This window comes from Cnephaeus nilssonii, assembly GCF_951640355.1.
Source record: "Cnephaeus nilssonii genome assembly, chromosome: 6".
Taxonomy (NCBI): Eukaryota; Metazoa; Chordata; class Mammalia; order Chiroptera; family Vespertilionidae; genus Cnephaeus; species Cnephaeus nilssonii.
Window position 1 is genome coordinate 80,791,370 of NC_137077.1, and position 23,693 is coordinate 80,815,062.

The 23,693-nt window shown below is 37.5% G+C and overlaps 1 protein-coding gene across 7 annotated transcripts in view; it reads right to left on the bottom strand.

Annotated features, from left to right (window-relative positions):
* Positions 1–23,693, bottom strand: part of CEP290 (centrosomal protein 290) — a 119,152-nt gene that overhangs the window by 25,082 nt on the left and 70,377 nt on the right. For all 7 annotated transcript variants that reach the window (XM_079774229.1, XM_079774226.1, XM_079774227.1 and 4 more), the window contains 10 exons: positions 22,431–22,697; positions 21,660–21,767; positions 20,854–21,053; positions 16,781–16,994; positions 15,436–15,573; positions 12,999–13,220; positions 12,543–12,665; positions 6,273–6,418; positions 5,779–5,934; positions 559–682 (listed from right to left, as the gene is read on the bottom strand). In XM_079774229.1, the coding sequence (XP_079630355.1) occupies positions 559–682; positions 5,779–5,934; positions 6,273–6,418; positions 12,543–12,665; positions 12,999–13,220; positions 15,436–15,573; positions 16,781–16,994; positions 20,854–21,053; positions 21,660–21,767; positions 22,431–22,697 (1,698 nt within the window). The remainder of the gene's footprint in view (positions 1–558; positions 683–5,778; positions 5,935–6,272; positions 6,419–12,542; positions 12,666–12,998; positions 13,221–15,435; positions 15,574–16,780; positions 16,995–20,853; positions 21,054–21,659; positions 21,768–22,430; positions 22,698–23,693) is intronic.

A 23,693-nucleotide genomic window follows, 5' to 3' on the forward strand; every position in this document is an offset into this window, starting at 1 on the left:
TCTTTGTGTGAAAAATATTGTGCCTGTATTTATTAACACTGTTAGAAAGGGTAGAAAGAGTACTTGTGTTATGTAACAGATTCTGCTTTATGCAGAAAGAGAAAAAACATGAAAAGAAAAGAAAAACAATAATAAAAGAGTACACACTGAGTGATTTAAAATAAGATTCTAATAATTCTTCATTAATGAGTCTTTATAAAGAACACTAAAAACATTGTCACATGTTTGATGGGTAATACTTCGATAACATATTTTCCTATTTACCTAATTGCATAGTCTTGCCATAGCAAACTCATAACAACTACATTTAAAATCTCTAGAAATCATTTGTAATCAAGTTCTATGAGAAGCATAAGAATCTTAAGTTTACAGTTATTATATAAGAAGGATTAAAGAAGTTAATATATTAACAGTAACTACTAAAAATAAAAGTTGAATTCATTGTATTAATACATATTAAGGACAGAGATATACTGGCTTTGGCCAGATAAAGGCAAAAATTGATTTTACTTCCAAACTTTACCATTAAAAAAATGAAAAGAAAAGATATACACTTACAGAAGGCCTAGAAGAGGCATCCTTTGAAGACTGTTTTTCCAAAGCATGAAGTTTTTCTTGGAGGTATCTGTTTTGTAAACGTAAATCTTCTATAACAGAATCTCGAGGAAGAGCCTGATGGGTCCTAAAAACAACAACCACAGTCTCTTTACTATCAAACTTCAACTTTTCACTGTGTGTTTTATATGAAACTGTACAGGAGAGAATAAAAATATATAACGTATTTATTTACACTGTGCTTATTTTAAATATTAAAAAACTTATAAACTTTATAAAATTAAATTAGGACATGACTATTTACATTATAAAATGATCCTCAGATTAAAAATGGCAGCAGAGTAGGAGGATGCTGCATGGAAATGTTCCCCAGAACAAGCTGGAATTACAACTGAAATATGGAAAGTCTCCCTGAATAATCAATGGAAAACTCACAGGAGAGGACCCTGATACCCAAGAACCAAGGTGGAGACCAAATAGAGACTGGTAGGAGGGGCAGAGGCGTAAAAGGGCTGGCTGGGCACCCACAGACAGGAACTGAAGTCCCGGAGAGATATCTCAGCTAGGGGAAAAGGGGTGCCACTGAGAACTCTGGGATCTAATCTCCAAGCTGGGCTCCCCAGCAGAGAGCACCAAATCTGAGGAGGGTACCCACATAACATCTAGCTGTGAAAAACAGTGGGGTGCTATCTGCTAGGGAGTGGCAGCTGAAAGTTCGGGCAACCTCTTGAAGGGCCAATGAACACAAATTCCCTGTGGAGCCACCCACGTTGTCCTCTGGCAGAAGAGGGGGAAGTGGTCTGGAGCTATGAGAGTAGAACCCAGGACTGAAGACTTGGGGGATAGAGCTCAGAAGGCAGATACCCCAAGTTTCCTGGGCTGAGTTATTCCCTCATGCAGTAGAGGACATCTTTCCCACATAGACATTTGCCTTGCCTGGGGGGGGCGGGGAAGAGAGTGGACACACCCTATTGGAAAACACCTTACCCTGAGGCCACTTAAGAAATTAAAAGAAACAATTAGCCTCCAGGCAGAAGCAGCTGCCCCTCCCTGTTGAAAAAACTCTCCCTACACCTATGGGCGATTGCCTGGGGGCAATTCAAGTGGGAATCCTATTAGTCTGTAGACAGAGGTGGTTTCTGGAGGCTTTGAGTCTTTGCCTGATCCAATTAGTCAGAAATAGCCTTTAACACTGCCCTGCACTAGAGATTGAGAGGTGTCTAGGATCTACCTAATATATAGTCACAAACCCAAACAGACAACCAAAATGAGGAGACAAAGAAACAACCCCCAAATGAAAGAATTATAGAATTCTCCAGAAGAAGAGGTAAATGAAGCAGAGGTAAGAAATTTATCTGAAACAGAGTTGAGAGTAATGATGGTAAAAATGCTCAACAGTATGAAAAAGATATAATAACTATGAAAAAAGAAAAGCCTGAGATAAAGAATGACATAACACAAATAACACATTGGAAGGAATACACAGCAGAATGGGGGAAGCTGAGGATAGAATCAGTGAATTAGAAGACAGAATTGAAAATATGACTCAATCAGAGAACCAAAATGAAAAAGCAATTAAAAAACAGGAGGACAGCTTAAGGGAGCTGTGGGACAATGTGAAACGTAACAATATTAGGATTGCAGGTATGCCAGAAGGGACAGAAAGGGAGAAAGGAATAGAGAAGGTGTTTGAAGAAATAATGGTAGAAAACTTCCCTAACCTGGTAAAGGAAAAAGTCATAAAAGTTCAGGAGGCACAGAGAACCTCAAACAAGAAGAACCCAAACAGATCCAAGCCCAGACACATTATAATTAAAATGCCAAAAATTAAAGACAAAGAGAGAATCTTAAAGGCAGCAAGAGAAAAGAAAACTGTTACCTACAAAGGAGTTCCCATAAGGCTGACACCTGATTTCTCATCAGAAACTCTACAGGCCAGAAGGGAATGGCAAGGTAATGGAAAGCAAGGATCTGAGACCAAGATTACTATATCCAGAAAGCCTATCATTCAAAATAGATGGTCAAATAAGGAGTTCCCAGATAAAAAAAAAAAAGCCTAAAGGAATTCATTACCAGCAAGCCAGCATTACAAGAAATGCTAAAGGGATTGCTGTAAGGGATTGCTGAGAAGAAGAAACAGAGAGAAAACCTAGCCGTACAGAATTAAAATGGCTATAAATAAGTTCCTTTCAGTAATAAACATAAATGTAAATGGATTAAATGCTCCAATCAAAAGGCGTAGGGTAACTGAATGGATAAAAAAACACAACCCCACTATATGCTGTCTACAAGAGACCCACCTCAAAAAAACAAAAGACACACACAGGATGAAAGTGAAGGGCTAGAAAAATTTTCCATGCAAATGGAAAAGAAAAAAAAGCTGGAGTAGCAATACTCATCTGACAAAATAGACTTTAAAATTAAGGCCATCACAAGAGACAACAAAGGTCACTACATAGTCATAAAGTGATAGATCCAACAAGAGGATATAACCCGGTATAGAGATTGACAACAATACAGTCATAGTAGGGGACTTTAACATCCCTCTGACTTCACTGGACAGATCTTCCAGACCAAAACTTAACAAGGAAACAGAGACTCCAAGGGACAGATGGATTTAATGGACATTTATAGAACATTTCACCCCAACGCAACAGAATATACATTCTTCTCAAGTGCACATGGATCATTCACAAAGATAGACCTCATGTTAGGACACCAAAAATCTTCTCCAAATACTTCAGCCCACACAGATTCACATCATTAAGGAAAAAAGAACAATTAAACCTCTAAAGTATTTGAAGGTTTAAAAACTAAAATATTTTGATTCCTGTAAAAGCCACAAAGGAGAATAAAAGGATTTAGTTTTGCTCTGAATATATAGTTTGACTAAGAAAAAAAAAAAAGAGAGAGAGAGGGAAGAAGCCACTGCCAAGATCAGATAGTAACTATAAAGAGATGTCAAAGGAAAGAAGAATTCTTCCATCACATTTTCCTTCTCCATCTAGTGAAATTCTGAAGGATTAAGGAAACAATGACTTAGAAGGAAAGCAGATAGTATGTAAGTTAGAAGCTCATGAGTATTCCTATAAAGGAGTTCAACTTCACATGCTCACACTACATTAATACTGACCCAACAGTACATGTTAATAAAGAAACACTAATGGTAATTTTTGAAGATTAATAGAAAGAAAAACAAAGTCGAATAAATTGAAGAATGGTAAGTATCCTCATATCCACATATGATAGGTAGATACTCAACTTTACAATGATCATTTAACATGATTCCAGATCATTTATAAACACCTTGAAGAGGAAGAAATGAATTAGGTAAAGGGAATCTACCTTCATCTTGGAAGAAAAGAGTGAAACAGAAAATTATAAACAGTTTTAACTGCTGTTGTTAGAATATGATTTTATTTTTCTTTGCACTACCAAGACAAAGCTTGGAAAGAGACAACAAACCAGGAAAATCTCAAAGTATTTACCAAAAAGTGGCCTTCAGGGTTCTGGTTCTAGGTAAAGGGGAGTAAACACACCCAATCTTGTCTCTCAAATGCATGGAGCATCTACTTAAGAACTTGAAAAGGTAAATAGTTTATAGATTGGGACAAAATGCCAGACTTTGAAGTATCAGCAAACAGGTGATGAATTTATGTTTTCTTTTCCTCTGATATTTATTGGCTGGAACACAACATTACTTGAAACATTAAAGTGAGTTTTAACACTGAGGGAGAGTATTCTGGGGAAGCCTTCAAGTTATAGCACGAAGTGTACAAGAATCCCTCATTATTTCTTTCTTCTATTTGGTCTTTCATGCCTCAACCCTCTAGCAATCCCATAGGCAGTGATGGCAGAGACAGCAAGGGGAACCCATAGGTGGCAAAATTTTTATGGAGGGAAATCATTTCCTCCAATTAGTACAGAGCTGCGATTGGTAAGGTGGTAGGAAGAAAGTAGTTCCCCCACCTCCCCTCACCTCCTTCCTGCCCTTCTGTTGTTTGCTTGGCTGCAAATGTACACAATTGCTGAACTGCACAAGATAACAGGGTAACTAAAGAGCCAGTTTTGGTTGAAAGTACCTAAAGGGGCCATAGGGAAAAAGAAAGTATCAGGGAAATCACAGAAAGGGAGGAGCTTCAACAATTATAAAGTTGTTTATGAACTTCTGGGCTCACCCTTGAGCTGTACATGCATGGATCTGATCCTATTGTGAACACCGAAGACTCTGAGGACTGAACTAACAGAGAGAAGACACGTTCCAGACTGTCAACTGGGAGGTACACAGGCAGGACAGATGCCAATAGCACTGATAATGGAATCAGAGCCCACAGAAAGCAGGTGAGAATTTTGGGCCTGAACCTATCCAGACCAACTGCCTGCTATGTAGCTATTTTTATTATAATAGAATTTTCCATAGAATTTAACCAAAATCCAGCGTCCTATAACATAATATTCAAAATTTCAAGAATACAATTCAAAATTATGTGGCATATAAAGAAAAAGAAATATCTCAACTCAGAAAAGCCATCAACAGAACCCAACTTTAAAATAGGTACATGTTTACTAGCATATCATCAGTTTCTATGGGTCAACCAGTTTCCTTCATTATAATGAACTAGAGGCCCGGTACACGAAATTCATGCGCGGGTACAGCCCCTAGACCTGGCCTGAGATCAGGGCCATCTTCCCCAGCTTCCCGCAGCCGGCCCCGCCCCCCGCCGCCACCCACCTCTGGTTCCCCGTTCACCATCGGATGACCAGTGCCTGATGGCCAGGGGAAGGGACCGAGAAGTCGGCTGTTCCTGCCCACTCACCGGCCCCACCCCCGTGGTGGGTGGCCATCAGGTCATCGATCCTGCCAGCCAGGGAAAGGAACCAAGAGGTGGTCAGTGTACCTCATAGTGACTGGTCCAGTGGTTGTTCTGCCATTAGGGTCAATTTGCATATTACCCTTTTATTATATAGGAGGATAGAGGCCTAGTGCATGGGTGGGGCTGGCTGGCCTGCCCTGAAGGGGGCCCCAGATCAGGATGGGGGTCCATGCTGGGGGTGGGGTCGGCCGAGGCGAGGGGCTGCAGGTGGTTTGCAGGCCGGCCACGCCCCTGGCTTTGTCAGGAGGGACGTCCGGAATGACGTCTGGAAGACGTCCAGACTATCCAGTCCAATTAGCATATTACCCTTTTATTAGTATAGATAGCACATTTCCAAGTAATAGTGTACCTCATATATGATATCTCATTTTCTAAGTCGAGATTTCTCTTTTTTAATTCTTCCAATTCTTTTTCTGACTCCAAAGCTTGCACTCCCATAACTTGATTAACAGTCATGCCAGTTGTTTTTAGTTTCCTCTGCAAAGTTAGTTTCTCTTTATCAACTCTGTGGGATTAAATAAGAAACATGAAAATATACCATCCACTGTGTGGCTTGTTCAATTTATTGAACTGCAGCTTACTCATTACAAGATCAATATACAAAAATCAGATTGTTCTGCATTTCCTAGGAGCTAACTTATTTTTAAATTATAGGAAACCCCATTTATAAGTTGTTAAAATACATTCAAAACACATTTTAAAGAAAGAAAATAAAAAATCACAGATAATAATTCATAATTAAAATGAGATAATTTCTTATATTATCAAGAACAATAAAACTATATAACTTCCAGGTCAATTAAAGACTTTACACATAATTAATTAGATTTACTTTACACTCACTTGGCAAAAAGATCCTTCACAGTATTCAACTGCTTTGTTAGAATATAAATTTCCCCTTCTTTCTCTTTTAACTTGTTTCGAATTCCCTCTATTTTGCTTTGCCATTTTTTACCTTCTTCCCACCTAATTAATTCTTCTCTAGCACTCTATAAACAATAATAAAGGAGGAAGAAAATTACCAATATTTTTTTAAATTTTATTTTAAGAGTTATCAGTTACAACTTATTAGAACAATGGTAAAACAATCCTTCTGAGAATATAAATAGGCTTTAACTTCTACAATTTTTAGACATGCCAAGGTATTAGCAAAAATGACCCTCAGTTTAAGTATCCTGTATTTTATAACTTGACAAATACAATTCTGGGGAACAGTTTGAACTAATGATAACACCCTTACGGAGTCTTTAAATGAAGATTTTTAATATAGACAATCATGACTACAGTAAGCTTGTATCAAAGATTCTATATGTATAAATGACCAACCCAATTCTGTCACCCCATAGCAATATCCTAGCATCAGGGCCCCTTCAAATCTTCAATGAACATTACTTTTCTGATTCAACAAATATTTATTTAGTGCTAGATATGTACCAGGTACTACCTAAGAATAGAAGCAATGAATAAATCAAACAAACAAAAATCTATCTTCATGAATATTAGAGTCCAGTTTATGTTGGTTGAGTGTATGCACTAGGGAAATGGAGCAAAAGATAGAAAACAAACAAACAAACAAACAAAAAAACAAAAAAACAAGAAAAGAAAAATTGTAGTCATGTTAGTGTGATAAGTGCTAAAATGGATGGGGGACAGGGAAGGAATTAGGGCCCTTTAGGGATAGGTGTCATGGCTTGTGATAATTAAGATAAAGTGTCCAAGGAAAGAGCAAAACAGTCCATGTACTGCACAAGTTTGAGATGTCCTACTGGGCATTCATATAGTTAAAAATTCTGTTCACAACTATCTGAGCTAAGAACTTATATCTTCATTCTACCAAACAATTCTTATATATTTTTTACTTTTTTAAACATATATTTTATTGATTTTTTACAGAGAGGAAGGGAGAGGGAGAGTTAGAAACATTGATGAGAGAGAAACATTGATCAGCTGCCTCCTGCACACCTCCTATTGGGGATGTGCCCACAACCAAGATGCCCTTGACTGGAATCAAACCTGGGACCTTTCAGTCCGCAGGCCGACACTTTATCCATTGAGCCAAACCGGTTAGGCTACCAAGCAATTTTTAATGATTTTACTATGTAATAAACTTTCTAGGAATGCAACAACCTTATAAAAGGAAAATCTGTACATATAATTTTGCTAAAAACTGTACCAAAAATTGTGTATCATTTTAGAAATGAGATTATAAATGGAAATGCCACTGCGACATATGAGCTGCCAATAGAATATATTGTACTAGTATTAGTCTGCATTCATAGCTCTGAATTCACATTAACACAACCTAGAGGTGCAAGGACAGACTACCTCATTATGACTTTTAGGGTAGTCATGCCAGAGCATTTATATTTGCTGAAATATGAAAAATATATAAACATACTATTTTCATAATTTTTTTCTTTTATGTTTTTCATTTATCTTTTATTTAGGGCATTTATAATGATAAATTTAAAATTATGCATGTAGGTACTAGTTTATATTAACAAGGAATTTCATTTGGAATAGTAAAGAAGACATTATGAAACACTGTATTCTCCTATCTAATAAAAGAGTAATATGCAAATTGACCATCACTCCAACACAAAGATGGCTTCCCCCATGTAAACACAAGATGGCCGCCACAAGATGGCCAGCAGGGGAGGGCAGTTGGGAGGGACCAGGCCTGCAAGGGAGGGCAGTTGCGGGAGACCCAGGCGTGCAGGGGAGGGCAGTTGGGGGGGGACCAGGCCTGCAGGGGAGGGCAGTTAGGGGTGACCAGGATGGCAGAGGAGGGAAGTTGGGTGTGACCAGGCCTGCAGGGAAGGGCAGTTGCGGGAGACCCAGGCGTGCAGGGAGGGCAGTTGGGGGGGACCAGGCCTGCAGGGGAGGGCAGTTAGGGGTGACCAGGCCTGCAGGGGAGGGCAGTTAGGGATGACCAGGCCTGCAGGGGCGGGCAGTTAGGGGCAAACAGGCTGGCAGGGGAGCAGTTAGGCATCAATCAGGCTGGCAGGGGAGTGGTTAGGGGGTGATCAGGCTGGCAGGCAGAAGCGGTTAGGGGCAATCAGGCAGGCGAGCAGTTGGGAGCCAGCAGTCTTGGATTGTGAGAGGGATGTCCGACTGCCCGTTTAGGCCCGATCCGGGCCTAAACAGGCAGTAGGACATCCCTCAAGGGGTCCCAGATTGGAGAGGGTGCAGGCTGGGCTGAGGGACACACACCCCCGTGCACGAATTTCGTGCACCATGCCTCTAGTTTACTTTAAAAAAAAGAATGTTGGGCTGGAAGGGTTAACAACCATAACTTTAAGTCAAACAGCCAGTTGAAAGTCAAATGCCCAACTAACATAAGTTGCCCGGCTGGTGTGGCTCAGTGTTTGAGCATCGAGCCATGAATCAAGAGGTTGCTGGTTCAATTCCCAGTCAGGGCACATGGCCTGATTGTGGGCTGGATCCCAGTAGAGGCGTATGCAAAGGCAGCCAATCAATGATGTTTCTCTCTCATCAAAGTTTCTATCTTTCCCTTCCTTTCTGTCTAAAAATAAAAACATTTTTAAAAAGTTGCTTTCTCAAAACTAACTTTTCTCATACTAGCTAAGTTTTTAATCTCTTTTATTTAGTTCAGCTAAAAAGTATCCTTTAAAAAATGTAAAAACTTCACTAAGTGTTTGATAGTCATTAACTTCTTTTTTTTTTTTTTCTGAAATATAACCAGGAATTTTATGTACCTCCAGAAATATAAATATTAGTTGGGGGCATAATATATGTAGGTAAATTTTTCTGCATCATATAGTGCTTTGTAGGGATTGAGTAATTCTATCCCATCTGACATTACCCTCTTAAGATTTAGGAAAGAAAATAATTAAAAAATGAACAACAACAACAATAAAAACAACAAAGGCAAATGTCACCAAGGTCTGTTCTAGACTGGGAAAGAGAAGGCAAGAAGAGAGGATGGAGAGAGAAGTTATCTTTTGATATTTTCTGTTCCAACTGCTTCTTACATGTAGATTTCAGAATAATGTTATTACATTTAAAATTTTTCATTCATTCAACAAATACTGAGCATCTACTATTTGTCAGGGACTGTTCTAGGTGCTAAGGAGACAACAATAAACCAAATAGGCCATTTCTGCCATCAAAGCTTGAAGACCAAAAGAAGAACACATAGCTAAGGAAATCTCTAGTCTGTCAGGTAGTAATAAATGCTATGGAGAAAAGTAAATTATCATAAGAAAAACAGGACTGCAAGGCATGGGGGTGGGTTTTTTTAAATACAGACAGGCTACAAGCATTGTTTACGGAGGAAAATGTGTTGAAATTTGTTTTTATAATCAATGAAAGGATTCTTTGAGTATAAAAATATTCATGACTTAGGAATGCCCAGCACTGTGTAATCTGAAAGAACAATCTCACTAGACTCATAGCTATAAATTTTACTATTACTGTAACTTTCTCTGTTCTCTTTCTATTTCTAGTTAGTAATAACATCGTACACTGGGATGAACTTGATGGCTTACAAAAAACTTTCACAATTATTTCACTGTCAAAATAATCTTGAGAAATTGGTAATAGAAATATTATTATCTAATTTAAGGAGAAATAAGCTGAAACAGAGATTAGGAGTCCAGGGAAAGCCACAAAGCTATTGAGGTATTCTGATGGGAATCAGGTTAGGAACTGGTATCCAAGGACTATTTAGACCTTTTCGCCAGGAAGGAGAGAGCAAAGAGACCAATCTAGAAGGGTAAAGACATTTTGATCTTCCAGTTTTCACCAATAAAGCTTCTGACAGCAAGTATGTTGTGGTTCCATGTGTATAAAATCAAGCATTTTCATCAAAATTATACTGACATTGGTCAATTTTGATACTTTTTGTAATATACTCTGTTAAAACATTTAGTCCCATTACCTATTTTCTATACAGAGTCATTAAAATATGTAGTTTTCATGTTATGAAAATTTATTTTATAAATATGAATATTTTCTGGGTAAATTTTTCCTAACCATAGTTCCTCCACTGTGATTTTCTTCAGGGGCAAACATTACCACTACCATCAATATTTCCCAGATCACTTTTGATATTTTCAATGCTACCAACAAGATAAAAGTCTTCAGTTTATCATTTATCCAAAATTAACTATATATACATATTTTAGCTAAGGTTTGTTAATTCTATTTTTAATCCTCACCCGAGGGCATGTTTACTGATTTTGGAGAGGGGAAGGAAGAAAAAGAGAGACAGAGAGAGAGATATCGCTGTGAGAGAGGAACATCGATTGGTTGCTTCCTGATCAGGGATCAATCTGCAACTAGGTTGCTTCCTGATCTGGGATCAATCTGCAACCTTGGCATGTGCCAGACAAGGATGATGCTCCAACCAACTGAGCCATCTGGCCAGGGCACTATCGGTAATTTTTATTATAAAATATTTTACTTAAATTGTATGAAAATTTTAAGCAATTTTTCTCGCTTATAGAATCAATTTAAGAGTGGATTGGTTACTTTAATATTGCTGTAAATACTGACTATATTCCAAGTCACATTGTTGACCCTGAAATAATACTCCTGCCTATCTACACTAATAAAAGAGTAAGATATGTACACATATAATACCTTAATAAAAAAATGAGAAACATGCAAATTAACCATCACTCCGCCACACCCACAAGCCACGCCCACCAGCCAATAAGGAGTATGTAAATTAACCCAACCAAGATGGCGGCCGGCCACAGAGCTGGAGCTGAGCAGGAGGCTTGGGTTGCCCCCGTCGATGGAGAAAGCCAAGCTTCCCGCCTGCCCTGGCCGGCCCTGGCCTCCGCTCAAGGCCACAAAGTTTCAATTATAGAAGATCAATAAATCCTAGATACTTGCTTCCAGCCAGCCCTGGCCTCCGCTCAAGGAGGCGCTGAAAAAAAAAAAAAGTAAAAAAGGAGGGGATGGGACCTTGGGTCGCCAGGGGGGTGATCAGGCCAGGATGGGATGGCAGGGGCCGTTGGGGGTAAGCAGACCAGCTGGGGCCAGTTGGGGTGAGCAGACCGTCAGTGGGGGTCAGTTGGAGGTGATCAGGACAGCGGGGGGGGGGGCAGTATGGAGTGAGCTAGCCAGCGGGGGGGCAGTTGGGGGTGAGCAGGCCAGCAGGGTGGGCAGTTGGGGGTGAGCAGGCCAGCAGGGTGGGCAGTTGGGGGTGAGCAGGCTGGCACGGGGGGCAGTTGTGGGTGAGCAGGCTGGCACAGGGGGCATTTGGGGGCGAGCAGGCCGGCGGCAGGGGACAGTTGGGGGTGAGCAGGCCGGCAGTCAGAGTGGTTAGGGGCAATCAGGCAGGCAGGCAGGGAGGTGAGCGGCTGGAGCCAGCAGTCCCAGATTGTGAGAGGGATGTCCGACTGCCAGTTTAGGCCCGATCCCTGTAAACCGGCAGTAGGACATCCTTCAAGGGGTCCCAGATTGGAGAGGGTGCAGGCCGGGCTGAGGAACATCCCCTTCCCCCGTGCACAAATTTCGTGCACTGGACCACTAGTTGAAGGATAAAAGGACACATTTGGGGCCGAAACCGGTTTTGCTCAGTGGATAGAGCGTCGGTCTGCGGACTGGAAGGTCCCAGGTTCGATTCCGGTCGAGGGCATGTACATTGGTTGCGGGCACATCCCCGGTAGGGGGCGTGCAGGAGGCAGCTGGTCGATGTTTCTCTCTCATCGATGTTTCTAGCTCTCTATCCCTCTCCCTTCCTCTCTGTGAAAAATCAATAAAATATATTAAAAAAAAAAAAAAGGGACACATTTGGGTCAAGGTAGAAGAGTAAAAATGCCCAGCTTCTTCCCCAAAGGTCAAATCACCAATATGTCAACAATTACATTGGGAGAAGTGATAAATAAATAAACAAAATGTGCAGAGATTTTTGGATGTCAGGAAAATGACATGAACATGATGTAGTAATTTCCAAGTAAGAGTTACATTATAGGGGTCTCCTCAAGTACACTTGTCTTAGACTTCTCTATATTATTCAATATCACTTAAAATATGTATTAGGTCCTCAAATTAATATAGTATATTAGCTATTCATCAATTACATATTTAACTTAGTCTTGCACCACCTTAAATATATCAGTATGTTTCTCCACATACCTTTTCTTTCATAGGTTTAATTTCTACCTCATCCACTTTTCTTTCTAGTTGGCTTTCTAGCTTTTTAATTCTCTTTTGGAGTTCTTCAATTAAACTTTGTTTATTATCTATCAGAGTTTTGCCCTGAAAAATAATATGCATTTTAACATTTTATGAGTAAAAAAGTATCAAATAAAATACACACCAAATATTTCAACTACAGAAAATTTCTGAGACCATAGTTTACCAAACATTCTGAATGACACTACTGATATATAACATGGTAACTGTTTCTGCATTTCAATAAGATATACTTCTCTAAAATTATAAATACAGTGGCGATCACTGAAGGAATTAGCTAAATTAATCAAGGGGACATGCAAGCTAGTTCCAGCAAATATTATATATGAAATTAAAAAGTGGGAATGAACTGCTACCTACATATAAATCAAAGATATTATCACAATATAAAATTACCTGTAATCCACTGGTTAGTCTTTTTATTTGCCTTCTCAGTTCATCATTCTCTTGTTCAATTTCATCTTTCTCTCTAAGCACTTTATTATAGGCTTTTTGTGTTTTTTGTAGTTCATTAGTTAAGTCATTCAAATTATCAGTTAGTGAATTTTCTCTGTTTTTACTTGTTTTAAGAGCTTCTTTCAATGTTAAAAGATTTTCACTTAAATCTTCAATTTGTGACTAATATATAAAATAAAGAAACATTTATTTCACAAATCACCAAATATCAATGATAAAAGCAATATAATATGAAATTATAGCATTGAGACTTAAGAAAGTTTTTAATCTAAATGTTTAAGTATACATGGGAAAAAAACAACCACAAACTACATATATTCTTCCATCTTCATTCCAATTAATCAAGTTTACTTGAGAAAAAAATATAAAACAAAACATGAAGAAACAATCTAAAACAATTCATCTTCAAAATATACCTAAGGCAAAAATTTTATCAAATAAGGATAAGTAAATGTTTCATTGTGGCTGAACTAATTTATTAAAGAAACAAGTACAATGTACACAGCAGTGTTTTAAACATTATGAAACTTCTGAGTAGTATAAATGAAATCTCTGACTTGAATTAATTTCTAATTTACTTTGTAAAGACAAGACATGAAAGGGTGCTGGCAATACTAGACAATATGCTTAAGAAAGTATACACAGGAAGGAGGTCTTAGCTGTCCTATACATTAACAGTGATGGAAATACTGATACTTAAAATATGGTTTGTTGAGCCTGGCCAGCATGGCTCAGTGGTTGAGCATTAATCTATGAACCAGAAGGTCATGGTTCGATTCCCAGTCAGGGCACATGCCCAGGTTGCAGGCTCGATCCCCAGTGAGGGGCGTGCAGGAGGCAACCCCAATCAATGATTCTCTCTCATCATTGATGTTTCTATCGCTCTCTCCTCTCCCTTTCTCTCTGAAATTAATACAAAAATATTTTTTAAAAATGTTTTGTTTGAATAAATTAATGCAGGCAAAAAGTACTGCTAGTAATAATAACAGAAATTAGTAGTATTATAATGCAGCTAGGAGGAAAACATAAATTTTCCCAGAGAAATTAGAAAAGGCTTTGAGGAAAAGGAGTTGAAGAATGTGAAGAATTCAGAAAAGTCATTACAAGAAAAGAGAAAGGTATTAAAGAAGACATTAACAAAGGGTTATTACTGATTTATAATTATTAAATAATGGATTTTTACTGTCTACTATGCTCACACCTGCTGATGGTGCTGGTCCTGCTTGCATCTGTTGCTGGCACCGGCCCCAGTTGCTCCGCGCAGTCAGTAGGTGCAAGTGGGGCCCAGCGCTCTCAGCATGTGGGAGTGGCAGCGGTGGGAGCGGGGCTGCCGGCAGACAGGGGACCAGGGGCCATGGTGGGAGGGGCTGGGCAGGGGCACAGAAGATGGGCCAAGACCCGTCCCGTGCCTACCACAGCCTCGTGGCCCACAGTTCCTTTCGAGGTGCATGAAATCGTGCACTGGGCCCCTAGTCAATAATAATATATTAAAAATTTATTTTAAAAAAATATGAGTAAAATCTGCCCTAACTGGTTTGGCTCAGTGGATAGAACATTGGCCTGCGGACTGCAAGGTCCCAGGTTCGATTCCAGTCAAGGGCATGTACCTTGGTTGCAGGCACATCCCCAGTAGGAGGTGTGCAGGAGGCAGCTGGTCGATGTTTCTCTCTCATTGATGTTGCTAACTCTCTCTCCCTCTCCCTTCCTCTCTGTAAAAATCAATAAAATATATATTTTTAAAAATATGAGTAAAATCTAATCATTATACAGTTTAATGGTAGTGACGTACATATACATATAAACAAAGAGCAAGTTAAAATTATAAACAAAAACAACATATAAAAAGATTTTTTCATTTTACTCAGAATATAGTATATGAAACTTGTGTAAAGAAATTTAAATATCATTATGAAATATATATATTTTGGAAAAAAAAGTTTAAATTACCAAACCTAACAATCAGGTAAGAAAATAATAAAATACATTGCCAAAAAATAATAAATAATTTCAAAAATAGTCTTCAGAGCCAGATAGCTCTATAGATTAAATGTCAAGAACTACATGATTTTCATAAACTATTTCAGGGAATAAAAAACAAAGCTAATTAACTCATAAAATAGCAGAAACCAGATAGAAAATTCTGATATGGGAAAGGAAAGAAAAAAAAATCTATACACTTTAAAAATCATATGTAAATGTTTTTAAATTTAATTCTATTAGGAAGAGTAGTTTATAATAGCCTATATTTTGCTAATTCCAAGATGATAATCAGTACATAAGTATAATAAAGATACTTATTATTTTTTTTAAAAAGGTGGATTCTCTTCCAATGGAATTATCATGATTTTTTTATATTAATAAATGTGTTTATGTTCACCTTTAGCTCTTTAGTATGTCGATCAACAATCTGTTGAACATTGAGATTTGCCTCTTTCTGAGAGGTTGCAGAAATAATACGTTCTTCGGCTGCTGCTGTCATTTCCACTCTGAGTTCCAAAAGTGCTCGACTAAGTGCCTAAAAATTACAACAGATATATCACTTTTTTTTTGAAAATCTGATTATTTTACATGAGCAATATATAATACTAAAGATAAGTAGGCTTTATTACTTTCAACTATTTTCCTAAAATGCCATATATTTAAGCAAACATAATCACAAATTAATAACCCAACTTTTTCAAATAAATTTCCTTTAGTAACTGAATTCAATTATTTTAAAATTGAGTATGAGAGTTCAAAATCTTGGCATTAATAATTTTGGGAACACAGCATTAAATCAGGAAACTTTTATTACAAAAACCAAGTATGTTTTGGTTTCAAATATCCACATTTAGGTATTTACCCAAATTACTCAAGACATACTTCCATATGAAATTAATTGAATTTAAATACATTAGGAAAGTTACAAGATTAAAAAAAGGCTTAGAATTTGCCAATAAATTTCTTGAGCTAGCACAGAAAAACAACAGTAACTTACACTGAGTGGCCAGATTATTATGATCTCTGAACGCATAATAATCTGGCCACTCAGTGTGTGTGTGTGTGTGTGTGTGTGTGTGTGTGTGTGTGTGTATTAGAGGCCTGGTGCATGAATTCATGCATGGGTGGAGTCTGGCCAGCCTGGCCAGGGGGAGGGGACATGGGCAGTTGGCCGGCCTGCCTACTGGTCGAACTCCTGGTCAAGGGGACAATTTGCATATTAGCCCTTTATTATATAGGATATACACTGAGTGGCCAGATTATTATTAGTAGTAGTTCAGAGATCACAATAATCTGGCTACTCAGTGTATAAGACAATTGAGTATATCAAATCTGATAAATTAAAAACTAATAAATCAGATAACCCAGTGAACAACTTCTTTTCATAAAAGTATCTCTGTAACCTTCTTCTTTAGCCTTTCTTATTCCCTCTTACTCCCCAAATTTTTCAAAATTGTTCAGTTATTCAAATTGTTTAAAATAGCCTCACAGTAGCATAAAATCCCAGTAGAAAAGTAAAGGAAATAATGGACTAAGATTTCCTCTTATTTTCTACAGATAACCCACAAATCAGGCTGTTTAAAACAATTATCTTAAAAACCCCTACTTCACAGCATAAAATGAGGCTCATACTCTTTCCTACAACAGAGAGAGAGAGATACCATCATCTTTTACAAGTCTACTCTAAAAGCAATCTACCACATGTATTTCCTGAATGTTGACAATGTTCTGTTGTTACTTACTTTTTGTTGTTTCTCTTTAAGGGATAATTGGCTCTTTAACCTTTCCACTAGATTTTTCATTGTCCTTGTTGGAGCTCTTGAATTTGCTTCCTTTTGAGCCTGAAGTTCAGATTTTAAACTCTGTGCCTCATTTTGGGACTGGGTCAGAAGGCACCTTAAATCCTCTACTTCTGCTTTCACTTTTTTCATTTCAACTGCATGGTTTTCTTGGAGCCTAATATCAGCAAACATATGTATTTAGTAAAGTAGTTGCTGCAATTAACACTTTGATTGACAAAAATTTTATATAAAAGCAAATGTTTGGTACTAAATATTCTTACAACCTAAGTCTTAATTCAATCCCAAATAAATACAATTTGTAAATTTTTAAAAAATATATTTTTATTGATTTCAGAGAGGAAGAGAGAGAGAGAAAGAGAGAGAGAGAGAGAGAGAGAGAGAGAGAGAGAGAGAGAGAGAGAAACATCAATGATGAGAGAGAATCATCGATCGGCTGCCTCCTGCATGTCCCTCCCTGGGGATCAGGAGATCGAGCCCACAACCTGGGCATGTGCCCTGACCAAAAATCGAACTGTGGTCTACTGATTGGCACTCAACTACTGAACCACACTGGCTGGGGCCAAATAAATACAATTCTTTATTCCACTTGACCACTCTTAAACTTAACATACTTTTTCTTTCTAGTTTCTGTCTACTATTTTTGGTGATGATTGCAACAAGCAATTTTGTGGATTCAGATAAATAATACAGAAAATGAACAAACAGCACTTTAAATACCATGTGCTGAGCAAGATGTGACTTTCCTCTTATCAGGGTTTCTCAATCACAGCACTATTGACTGTTTGACTGAATAATTCTTTGTGAACTGTTCTCTGCATTGATGGCAATGCAGATGTTTAATAGCATTCTTTGCTTCTACGCACTAGATGCCAATAAAACCTCCTGGTTGTGACAATGGATAATGTCTCTAGATATTACCAAATGTCCCCAAGGGAAGGAGGACAGCAATAATTACCTCAGTTGAGAACCACTGCCCTATATTGTCATGTTGCAAAGACAAAATGTACACTTTCACAGAAATTACATGTTATTGTTTATGGTTCCAAAGTTACTAGTATTACATCTATAATACCTACATGCATAGATATGGAAATAGATACTATCAGCAGACTTAATGTGATTAATCCGATTGTTCATTCATCTTTAGTAAGTCATACTAAATTATATCCAGTTTACTTTGCATTTAGACACTGCATTAATAATGTCAGCAATATGGGGATACAAATAATTAAACTTTGACCAAAGAGAAGATTGTATTAAATTAGGAACAAGTGTTAAACACTCTGAGACTTGTTGCTTTCAGCTGAAAAATGTCACTTTAATCATCAAATTGTGAAACTATAAGATTTTACTGAAGAAAACACAAGAATCTATAATTTTCTATATACTTCTAAGACATTAAAATATGCATACTGTGGACAAAAAAAGGGATACTGTAATAAATCTAATGGAAAATAACCTCAGGATGATCTGATTATAAATTCTTAACTGAGCAGGTCATGGTAGGTAGTCATGCCCCAGACTTTAACTTCTTTAGTGAAAGGTTTATCTTTGCTCTAAGCGAGCTCTGCCCATTGTTTTTGTACATCTAGGTCAGTGGTCGGCAAACTCATTAGTCAACAGAGACAAATATCAACAGTACAACAATTGAAATTTCTTTTGAGAGCCAAATTTTTAAAATTTAAACTATATAGGTAGGTACATTGTTATTAACTTAATTAGGGTACGTGGTATTTTGTGGAAGAGCCACACTCAAGGGGCCAAAGAGCCGCATGTGGCTCGCGAGCCACAGTTTGCCGACCACTGATCTAGGTTAATACTTTGAAATGCCTATTTTTTAGACCCCTGGAAGAGAGCACATAATCTCGTTAATTATTCCGTAATCCCTGCCTTGCTTTCTCCCACCTTCATGTAATCTTCCTTGCTGTTCTTTCCTTAATTCTAAATGCAAAAAAGTAACTGCAAACTGTCCTGGGAAGCATTGCTCTGTCTACAGAGATCTTGCTTCCAGGTATATCTCTTTTTGGTTCAAATTAAACTCTAATAAATTCTTATAAAATTTTTCTACAGATTTGAATGTTCTCTGTCAATAGTACCAATTTGCACACAGAGGATAAAAGTATAATTTTAGACTAAAATGACATGACTAAAAAAACTACTCAAGTATTTCAACTGGCAAAAGAAATTATATATATAAGGTAATTTCAAAAGATGATTATTTTCTGTACCCAGGGATTAGGTTGAAAAGCAGAAGGAACTTTATAAAATCTAAAACATGACAAGAGACTTACTTTATCAAAATAACATCTCAGTTATAAAAATTTAATAAAATGGGGAAAATTTGACTTAAAAGACACCATATGCTATTGCTAATTCTCTTTTAGAGAATAATTTCTTAAAAGTGGTAGCTTCTTACTAAAGCAAAAGTAATGTTTATTTTTTCAGACGCATCTTGGATAAGTGAGTCAAAAAGGTTCTAATAAGAATTTCAGAGCTGGAATGCAATTATAAGTTGTTCAGATTTCTCATTTATTCAGATAAGAAACCAAGGTGCAGAGAGTTAGTTTTACAATGATTATCCTATCTAATAATAGAATAATATGCAAATTAACCACCACTCCGTGACAAAATGGCGGCCCCCAAGGCCACAAGATGGCGGCGCCCAGTCCCCTCAGCACCGCTGCTGGAGTGTCTGGCCTGTCTGACCAGCAAACAGAGCCCAGAGAGCGGGGCATGGCGGCTTTCTTAGCGCAGCAGTGGGGAAGCCCCAAGCCCTGCAGACAGAGCCCGGACAGCAGGGCATGGAGGCTTCCTCAGCGTGGCAGCGGGAAGCCCCAGGCCCTGCAGACAGAGCCCGGAGAGCAGGGCATGGAGGCTTCCTCAGCGTGGCAGCGGGGAAGCCCCAGGCCCTGCAGACAGAGCCCAGACAGCAGGGCTTGGGGGCTTCCTTAGTGCGGCAGTGGCGGTGAAGTCCCCAGACATGGCAGACAGAGCCCGGAGAGCAGGGCTTGGGGGCTTCTTTAGCAAGGTGGTGGTGGGAACACTCCCAGGCCCCGCAGACGGAGCCCAGACAACAGGGCATGGGGGCTTCCTTAGTGTGTCCGTGTCGGCGAAGCCCCCAGGCCTGGCAGACAGAGCACACTGCAGGGCATTGGGGCTTCCTTTGCATGGCGCATGGCGGCAGCAGGCAGAGAGCAGACAGCAGGATATGGGGGCTTCATCTCCATGGCTGCAGCGAAACCCCCAGGCCCCGCAGAGAGCAGAGAACCACGGGGAGTGGGCCTAAGCCATCAGTAGGACATCCCCTGAGAGCTCCTGGACTGTAGAGGGTGCAGGTTGGGCTGAGGGACCCCCATGCACGAATTTTGTGCACCGGCCTCTAGTAAAATACATAATTATAAACCTATTATAGGTTTAAAAGTCTATATTCTGATAAATTGATTGAGCAATGTTTAAAATCTCTAATGCAGAGAATGAATGCTGTGAACCCACTACTGTCACTATAATAAAAAAAAAAGTTAATTTTTCATACAACAAATATTTACTGAACCTCTATTGTGTGCCAGGAACTGTTATAGGCTTATAAACAAAAGTTTTGTATCTATTTGTTACTTTACAATTTTAAAATTACTTTCTTATACAAGAGCATCTGGCCTTCAAATAATCATCCTGAAGGAACCAGGTTAAGTATTGTCATTTCCATATTACAGATGATGTAACGGAAGCATAGAGGTTAAAAACAAGATTCTGGGTTGGTGCTTGAAACTACAGTAGACTAAATAGATTCAAATTTTGACTTTCCCACCTGCTCCCTGGCATGTAACTGAGCTGCCCTGTGGCCTAGTTTCCTATGTGAAGAATGGGGAGAATATGACCTATTTTATAAGTGTCCTGAGGATAAAACAAGATAATATACATAAAGTTTTCAGAACAGTGCACACAGAAAACAGGTTTATCCTCATTATATCATTATTACTATTCGCCTATTGTTATAATACATTTCTAAGGCTTACCGTAATTTGATATTTTCAAAATCTTTGATTTTTAATTCAGTGATTTCTTTTTGTCTCTCTAATTCTTGAGACACTTTTTTTAGTTTTATCAAAAGTGAAGCGAGAGAGTCATCTTGTTCTGCTACTGTCTGTTCCATCTCAGCCAGACGAATAAAATGCTTGTTGGTAGGAACTGGAGTAGGAGTCTGTTTTAGTAAATCCTATGAAATATGAATAAATTAGCTATAAACATGTATAACTCAATGCAATGTTTATTCCATAATTTTAATGTATTCCTCAAATAATCAAAAATAATATCCAATCTAAAATTTAATAGGCAATGAAAGCTTAAAGAAAATATTTAATAGAGATCGGGTTCTTTGCATTCCCAGTATCTGGTAAAGTCCCTACATGTAGTGAAGTATCAAGAAATGTGGATTGAATTAATGAGTTAAGGCTCATGGATGATAAGATTTGCATATTAGGAGATGAAAGATCATTTCACACATACAGAAGACAAAGATCAGCTCCAAGTATAAGCTGAATTCAGAACATGAAAATGAGTTATAAGCAAAATTTGAAAAAAAACTACTGAGGTCAGATCATGGAAGGCTTTGAGTATATGGCTACAGAATTTAAACAAGATTTTAAAAGCATCAGTCTAGGGAGAAGAATGATCAGAGCTGTGTTTTTAGAAGATTATTCTGGCAAAAAATAAAAAATAGGGTGGCTTCTATTCCCTTCACCCCCCCCGCAAAAAAAAGAGAGCAAAATTTTCAAGTATATGATCTCAAAAATCTGTAAAGAGTAAGTTCTTAGACTCTTACCCAAGCTGTTTGTTTGAATTTATTGAGTGAACTATCAGCCTGTAGTTCTAATTTATGATGAAGAATATGAAGGTCTTCTTCATGTTTCTTAACAATTTCTCTTTGCTCCTGTTTTATAGAAAATCAAATATATAACTTAAATTATGATTTAAGTAAATTCACATTAGAATCTTAAATATTTGTTATCTTTAATCTTCCAAAACCCCTGAGATAGGGAAGGAACAATATCTGCATGCATATATTTACACCAGTATGCCAATTTTCACTGGTACACAATTCAAGTTGATAAGTCCGGCCTTAGATCATAATTTAATCTTAATATTAGAATAGTATGTACCAATCATCTTTTAACTTGTTTTTAGAAAATTTTTTTAAGTTTTTAAATGCAGATTTCCTCTGTCCACCACCACCAAAGTTCTAGCAAATCTGATTTCACTTATTACTACTAGTGAGACAGATTTCTAACTTTCTGACCTATAAACTCAACTGGTATTTTTCAATATCATGGTTTCTCCATGACAGCTATTCTTGATTTAGTCAATCCATATGGGAAAGATTCACATATATAAACTGCCATTTTTCTGACAGATCTGTAATCTAATCACGTGAAAGTGATAAATCCTAAATAGAGTCATTAGAAAGGCAAGAAATGCACTACCACTTCAGGGCAGAATAATATTTGCATTAGATAGATAGATGATTGATAGATAGCTAGCTAGATATTAAATAAATAAATAAATAAATAAATAAATAAATAAATAAATTAATTACCTCTCTGGCTTTTTCCAGAAGACGCTGATACTTCTTTAACACGTCTTCCTTCTGATTCAGCCTTGCTTGCATGTTTGCAATAGTCTGCTGAGCAATTTTCAATGTGTGATAGGACTGTGGCTCTACCTCTTTTCTGCCTAGTTCAGCTATAAGCTTTTCTCGTTCTGCGGTGGCAGGTAAACGAAGCCTGAGTTCGTTGATTACTTTGTCTCTTGACAAAATATTTTGCTCTGCTAACCGTAAAGCAGAGTCTTTTTCTTTTAGCTTCTGCAATGATTAAATCATATTATTAAAGCATATTTTTTCTTTTAAAATGTTTCATCTGAATTTTAAATTAGTTGCAAGTTCAGAGAGGAGTTTCCCTTTATTTTTCACAACATACTTAGCCAAAAGATATTAATAATGTTAAACTGATATTTTTATGTGACAGCTAAGTTATCTGTATGCACATTTTAGTTGTAAGACTATTGCATGTGTTAAGAAACAATTATTATGAAAATGAAATTTAAGGTACTTTATTTAGATGTTATAGTTTTAGAACTAGAATTGTATGGTGGTGCTAAATTTAGAAAAAAACTGTAATAAATTGTTCCTCTTACTTCGGCCCATTGACTATCAGAGCACTAGAAGAATAATTCATAAAACAGCTGGGTATAAAAATTGGAACTTTACTGGCTCAAGTCAATAAATCACTATTATAAAATCTGTGGTTTATGAAAACAAAATAGAAAATAAAGTTTTGCCTGTTCAATAGGATTAAGGCAGATATTTTAAATGAAGTAACTCAATGAAAATTCACATAAATGATAAATCTTATAATTACTGAAGAAAATCTAAGTTTCCTCAATTGACTGAAAATATGCAATTTTACTAGCAAAATTATTTTTAAATGTGTTTACAATTAATAGGTTTAGATGTAAACTAAGATGAAAATCATATTCAGTTTATATTACTTTCCATATAATTTAATAAAGAAGATATTTGATCCTCTTAATCAAGTTGTAGGCCTAGATTAAAGAAAGAAGTAATTTCTAGCTCTCCTTCAAACCTTTTAACCACCCACAAAAGGAATTAACTGAAACTGATTCAGAGTGTACAACATACACTTCAAATAAACAAGGCTGCAAACAATTCTTGATCATACAAAAGAAGGTAATATATTGCTCATAAAACTACAATCAAATGTTCTTTTTGTTTCAATACAACTGATTAGTGTGCCCAAAAGTAACAAGTAGTAATTAAATGAATAATTAATTCTAATTA